Source organism: Indicator indicator, chromosome 35 (assembly GCF_027791375.1).
Source record: "Indicator indicator isolate 239-I01 chromosome 35, UM_Iind_1.1, whole genome shotgun sequence".
In the NCBI taxonomy this organism is placed as follows: domain Eukaryota; kingdom Metazoa; phylum Chordata; class Aves; order Piciformes; family Indicatoridae; genus Indicator; species Indicator indicator.
In genome coordinates, this window is record NC_072044.1 from 4,760,165 (window position 1) to 4,766,893 (window position 6,729).

Consider the following 6,729-nt stretch of genomic DNA (forward strand, 5'->3'; position numbering starts at 1 on the left):
GAAGAGTCTCAGCTGGAGGGAGAGTCCCAGGAGATTGCAGTGACTGTTCTCCAGGGCTGAGGATGCTGTGGCAATAGGCACCAGAAGAGCAGCTTTCTGTGCTGCTTTGACTCAAGCATGTGCATAGCTGTGTCACCTCAGCAGTCATTTGAGATCAGGGGCTCCATGCAGCTGGAGGAGGAAGGTGCTGAAGCAGCTGGAGGAAGGTGCTGAAGCAGGTCAGGAGCTGCCTTCTGTGTTGTTGCTGTGGCTCAGCCTGTTGGCAGAGCAGAGATACCCCTGGCCTTGGTGCCAGCCAGTCTGGTGAACGCTGCCAAGGACATGTACATATTGCTGGGTGGGCTTTGCAGCCACTGCAGCCCCAGGCAGCTGTTCTGGTGGCTCCCAGCTGTGTGAACCCTGCCCCCAGCTGTGTGAACCATGCCCCAGCTTCAGCCCCTCCTGTACATACTGAATGTGTGCCCTGCTCCTGGAGCGCACAGCGCAGAGCCAAACCAGGCAGCAGGGCAAGGGGCCCTGCCCTGGAGCTCTGCACCCAAGGGAGTCACAGCTTAAAGCTGTCAACTACTGAGACCCAACAGCCTGAGGCTGCAGGGGCAGAGGGCAGGGAGCAGAGCCATTGCCTGGTGCAGCAGCAGGTCTGCAGCATTCGTGCTCTGATCAGGGGCCCAGCACAGCTCCCTCAGAACACTGAACAGCCCCAGCTGCAGAGCTCTGCATCTCCTGGCTGCAGGAGCCTTGCTGGGGTGCAGCAGTGCCTTTGCTCCCACCCTGTGGGGAGGTCATCCTGCAGAGGCCCTGAAAGTAAGGAACAGTTGCTCTTACCCCTGTGGAACTTGATGGTCAGCAGCTGGGGTTGGTCCCTGGGCCACCTGTGTCCGGCACACCCACATCAGCCTCCCAGTCAGGTTCATTGTGTTGACTTTCACTTAGGATTCTTCTGCTTCCTGGGCCATTCTGGAGTGAAATCCTGGATTCTGTCCTGCCCTTTGTCCTCAGCTGCTCCTTCCCCAGCCTCCTAACTCCACAACCCCTCCACCACCCACCCTTCACCTGCCCCACAAGCCCCAGGTGAGAGCCTCCCCTCCTGCTCACAGAGCTCTCAGCATGTCTCTGGGAGTTCTCCTGCACCATCAGCTTGACCCCTGCAGTGCCTGGGCTCTGTGTAGTGCTGCTCGTGGAGCTTGCTGCTGACTCCTGCCTGGGGCTCAGGGTGGGCTCAGGGATGGTAGCATGACTGCAATGATGCACTTTCAGCCAACGCTCCGACCCTCTGCGTTTGTTCCTATCACACACAAAGTGTTCTGTGGTTTTGTTTCCTATTGTTTATTTTTTATTGAAAAGATAAATAATAAAATATTTCCTGAGCCAGGGGGAATTCTGCTTCTGTTCTCTACCTGGCTGCTGGCTGGAGGCTGTGTGCAAGCCCTGGGATGGAGCAGACAGCCACCAGCAGCTGCTCTCTGCCCTGCAGCTTCAGGGTGGTAGTGAAGAGCAACTCCACCTCCTGGGACCCACAGCACAGAAATGGGAATGGAGTTAACTCCAGGTGGTGTCCTCCAGGGCTCAATGCTGGGGCCAGTCCTGTTTAACATCAATGATCTGGATGAGGAGATCAAGGCACCCTCAGTAAGGTTGAAGATGACAGCACATTGGGTAGCAGTGTTGATCTGCTGGAGGGCAGGAAGGCTGCAGAGGGACCTGGCCAGGCCGGGGTCAGTGGGATGAGAGTTAAGAAAGCCAAGCTCTTGGCTCCAGGTTTGGGGCAGAGTGGCTGGAAACTGCCCAGCAGAGAAAGACCTGGGGGTGCTGTGTGACAGCAGCTGAAGATGAGCCAGGGAGTGCCCAGGGGGCCAAGAAGGCCACCAGCAGCCTGGCCTGGAGCAGCAATGGTGTGGGCAGCAGGAGCAGGGCAGGGATTGTGCCCCTGTGCTGGGCACTGCTGAGGCTGCACCTCAAGCACTGGGTTCACTTTTGAACCTCTTGCCCCAAGAAGGACATCAAGGGCTGGAGCAGGTCCAAAGAAGGGCAACAAAGCTGGGGAAGGGTCTGGAGAACAGAGCTGGGGAGGAGCAGCTGAGGGACCTGAGGGTGTTCAGCCTGGAGAAGAGGAGGCTGAGGGGAGACCTCATTGCTCTCTACAGCTCCCTGAGAGGAGGCTGGAGCCAGGTGAAGAAGAGAAGAGAGGAGGTCTCTTCTCCCAGGTAACAAAGGATAGGATGAGAGGCAATGGTCTGGGATTGTGCCAGGGGAGGGTTAGGTTGGACATGAAGGAAAATTTCCTTGCTGCAAGAGTGGTCAGGAATTGGAGCAGGCTACCCAGGGAGGTGGTGGAGTCCCTGTCCCTGGAGGTGGCCATGTCACTTGGGGGCACTTGGGGACATGGTTTAATGGTGTTGGCTCCTCTCCCTTCCTGACCAGCCCTACTCTCCTGCAAAGGCCTCAGAAGGGATTCAGCTACAGAAGTGACCTGTGTTGAACAAAACTCTCCAGTGTGTGCTGCTGAAGCTCTGCAGGCTGCAGTGCCAGCATCAAAACTGGGTCACAGCAGGATATCACTCTCCTCACAATGGCCAGCAGAGCTCATCACTGCCTTCCTGGGACGAGATGTACCAAAGGGGTTGAAAAGGAACTGGCATCTCCAGCTGGGTAATGAGCAGCATAAATCCCCAGAGTGGTCTGCATCTGTGCAGAGCTGGAGACAAGAAAACGTAGAGGCCACTGCTGAGGGTTAAAATGCTCCACTTGGGAAGAAGTTGGCATCAGTTCTCACAGGCCAGCAAGAGGGAAGTTCTGTGCTTCATGAGCAGGCTTGGAGAAGGTGCTACCATGCAGAATTCAAGCATGAATTTCCAAGCCCAGACAGCTCCTACCCAAGAATGTTAAGAACTGGCCAAAGATCCCTTGGTAGGTTGCTTGTTTCTTGAGAAGTTTCAGGGGACTGTACCAAAGACAAGCCCCACACCAGCAGCTGACCCTGGAGACCCTGCCCAGCTCAGCACAGCCTTGCCTAGCAGCAGCTGTGGACCACAGGCTGGGATGCATCAGGGGTTTGATGGGCAGGGGATCATTGGAAAGCTGCAGCTCAGCTCACCCTGACTGCCAGGTGGCATCGAGGTGCTGATGCCACACCATTAGCTGTGGGCTTGTAGCCTGCAAGGGCTTCACCTGGGCCATGCAGAGAGCTTGCTTCCCTCTCCCCCCCATCTGACCAGGATCTTCCTCCTTACTCGTGGTGTTAGCACCTAAATCAGTGTCCCCTCTTCATGCACTCAAGCTGAAGCCCTACAGGCATTCCTTTGTGTTGGGCCCTCAGAGATGCTGATGCAATCACTACAAAATTGTTGGGTAGTGATAGGACTGGGGGGGAATGGATCCAAGCTAGAGGAGGAGAGAAGTAGATTAGACATTAGGAAGTTCTTGCCCATGAGGGTGGTGAGACACTGGCAGAGGTTGCCCAAGGAGTGGGTGGAAGCCTCATCCGTGGAGGTGTTTGCAGCCAGGCTGGATGTGGCTGTGAGCAACCTGCTGTGGTGTGAGGTGTCCCTGCCCATGGCAGGGGGGTGGAACTGGATGAGCCTTGAGGTCCCTTCCAAGCCTGACAATTCTGTGATTCACTGGGAGACAATTTTCTTCTGCCCAGCATCAGCTGAGCTCCATTTCTCTAGCCACTCTTAACACCTCAGGCGTCTCCATTCTCATACCTGGGAAGTGCCTGTCCCTGATGGTCCCAGCTGGGGACACCTGCAGGAGACAGCTCAGTTCCAGACTGGGACTGCAGAATCCCACACTGCTTTGGGTGCAAAGGGACTTTTAAGGCTCATCCAATCCAACCCCCTGCATTCAGCAGGGACATCTGCAACTAGAGAGGGTTGCTTGGAGCCCCAAACAACCTGACCTGTAACAGTGCCAGGCATGGGGCAGCTCCCACCCCTCTGGGAGCCTGGGCCAGGGTCTCACCACCCTCAGTGTCACAGCGAGGATCCTCCGCAGCGGTGCTCAGCTGCTGCGCTCCCACCTGCAGAGCGGGACCGGGAAGCTTTGCCAGGTCCCCCTCACCTTAGCATGGCAGCTGCAGAGCGGCTCCGGGACGCTGGGGCCGTTTAACCCTCGCGGTTTCAGCGCAGGGCGGCTGCTGGGGCGCTGCCAGCGCCCGGGGCTTCTGCGGGAGGCAGCGCCCGGACCCGCCCTGCGGCCGCCGCGCCGTGAGGGGGCGCCACTAGCCTCAGTCTGGCGCTGCCCCGGCCCCGCCCGTCGGGCGGTGGCGGCCCCCGGTGCGCCTGCGCGGCCATGGCGGCGGCCTGCACCGAGATGGAGCCGGCGGCGGCATCCCCTCCCTCTCCCCCTCCTCCCGTTGCCGCGCTGGACTCTGCCGAGCTGGTGTGCGCGCAGGGCCGAAACCTGAAGGCGGTTCTGTGCCAGCGCTGCGGGTCCCGGGTGCTGCTGCCCGGCGCCGCCACCTTCGCCCGCCGAGAGGTACCGGGATGCGGGGAGGGAGGCGGCAGGGAGCAGCGCCCCCTGCGGCGGGGCAGGGCAGGGCGGCGGCGGGGCGGGTGGGCAGGGCGCCCCCTGCGGGCGGGGCGCTGACGCAGTGTCTCCCGCAGCTCCTCCTGCCGGCCATGAGGAAAAAGGCAGCAGCGGCGGCGGCGGGCGGCAGCGGCGGGGACGTGGTGCGGGAGCACTGGCTGGTGCGGGACATGTTCTCCTTCGAGAACGTGGGCTTCACCCGCGACGTGGGCAACGTCAAGTTCCTGGTGTGTGCCGACTGCGAGGCGGGGCCCATCGGCTGGCACTGCCTCGACGACAAGGACAGCTTCTACGTGGCGCTGGAGCGCGTGGCCCACGAGTGACACTGGCACGGGGCCGGAGCCGTGGTCCTGGGCAGCTGCACTCAGCCGCCGGGAACCCCTCCTGCCCTGCTGCCCCACAGCAACGGCCTGAGCCCAGCCCCGCGCCCTGACTGCGCCTTGGCCACCCACGGCCTGGCTGCCCTGCACCTGACTGCCCACAGCCTGCCTGCCCCACGGCCTGACTGCCCTACAGCCCAGCAGGGCACCCCACAGCTCAGCTCCACCGACCAACCTGCACCAAGCAGTGCAGCACTGCACAGCCAGCTCCTTGCCTGAGCCCCCTCGGGGTGGATGCTGTCGGTGGGAGGGTCCCCTGTGGCCTGCAGGGGCAGCTCATGACAGCTGTGCCATAGAGCTCAGTCCCTCGCTGCCTGCCTGCCTGCTCTCTGTCCCTGCTCCCTTGTGCTGCTGTGTCTCAGACGTGCTCGGCTGTCTCAGGCTGGGTGCTTTGTGACACAGCCATGTCCCTGTGGGTGCTGGCACAAGGGTGACAGGAGGGCAAGGCTGCTGCGCTGAATCTGAGCTACAGCCAAAGCAGACCTGGGGTTTAAGGTTTGTGTCTTCTGCTGATTTTCAGAAGAAATGCTGCCTGCCCCAAACCCCTAACACTTAGGCTCTCTAAACCCCATCCCACCTGACAGCTGTGCCCTGTGAGAACATCTGGCACCTCAGGTGTGTGCAAGGCCTTGTGACCAACATTGTGTTCTGTCACCTGAGTGCTTGGAAATAAACACAGTGCAGGCAGAGTCTGCAGGCAGCCTGGGCTGGCAGGGTGGCAAATAAAGAAACTCTGCCAGACCATGGCATTGCCAGGCAGCAAGAATGAAGAGTTTGCAGCCTGAAAAGGATTTGAGTTGTTGGACAAGCAGTGTCTGGTGACTACATCTGCCAGAGCAGAAGAAAGTCACCACAGCCCTGGGTGTGGTGGCCAGAGCAGCTGGGAAGGAATTGCTCTTCTGTGAGAGCACTGCTGGGATGTTGTGTCCAGTTGTGGTCTCTGCCTTGTCAAAGATGGGCACAGAACTGACTGGAAATGAGAGGCTGCAGCAGCCTGGGCTCCCTCTGTGTGTATCCTTTGGACACTGTGGCCCAGTCTGCACTCTCCATGTGTGGGGATGGCAGCAGCTCTCTGATGGTCACCCTGGGCCACAGGGGCCCTGGCTTGCTGCAGGAGATGTGTTTCTATACTCTGCTAATAAACACTCTGAGTACCAATGCAGCTCTGAGGGACAGCTCTCATTGTGCTGGGATGGGGAAGCTGTGTTTAGCACCAAAATCAAGATGGGTTCTGTTTAAGGCTCAACAACACTGCTGCCACAAGGCTGTGGGAGAGACCTCTTCAGTCCTCTCCTAGGACAGCTTTGCTGGCAGGCACAGCCTTCGGGGGGAGTCTTTCAGAGAAGCATCCTGACAGTGGGTGAGGGAGAAAAGTCCTTTTATTCTGCCAGTGCTTGAGCACCTGCACCCTTAGGGTTTGAAGACTGCCTTAGTGCAGAAGTAGAACAAGGAGGATCTTGGCTGCTTTAGCCTGCCCTGTCCAAAACCTCTGCTGTGGGCAGTCAGGAGTTTGGATAGGAACTTGTTAGGCACTTGTTAGGAACAAATTCTGCACCTTGAGGGTGGTGGAACATTGGAACAGGTTGCCTAGACAGGTGGTTGGGGCCCCATCCCTGGAGATATTCAAGCTGAGGCTCAACAGGGCTCTGAGCAGTGGAGGATGTCCCTGCTGACTGCAGGAGGTTGGACTGGATGAGCTTTGGAGGTCCCTTCCAACCCAGAGCATTCTGTGATTTAGTGGAGTCTGGTGATGAAGGCTCTCACTGGGGTGGGAGGGGAGTCTGGTGCTGTAGTTTCCATCCATTGCCTCTTGGCCTATCCC

General features: G+C 59.0%; 1 protein-coding gene across 1 annotated transcript; it reads left to right on the forward strand.

Moving 5' to 3' along the window:
• The first annotated feature begins 4,290 nt into the window (after positions 1-4,290).
• On the forward strand, positions 4,291-4,850 carry RABIF (RAB interacting factor). Its single transcript, XM_054395949.1, has 2 exons — positions 4,291-4,476; positions 4,605-4,850. The coding sequence occupies exons 1-2, from the start codon at positions 4,291-4,293 to the stop codon at positions 4,848-4,850; spliced, it is 432 nt and encodes a 143-aa protein (XP_054251924.1).
• The last annotated feature ends 1,879 nt before the right edge of the window (positions 4,851-6,729 follow it).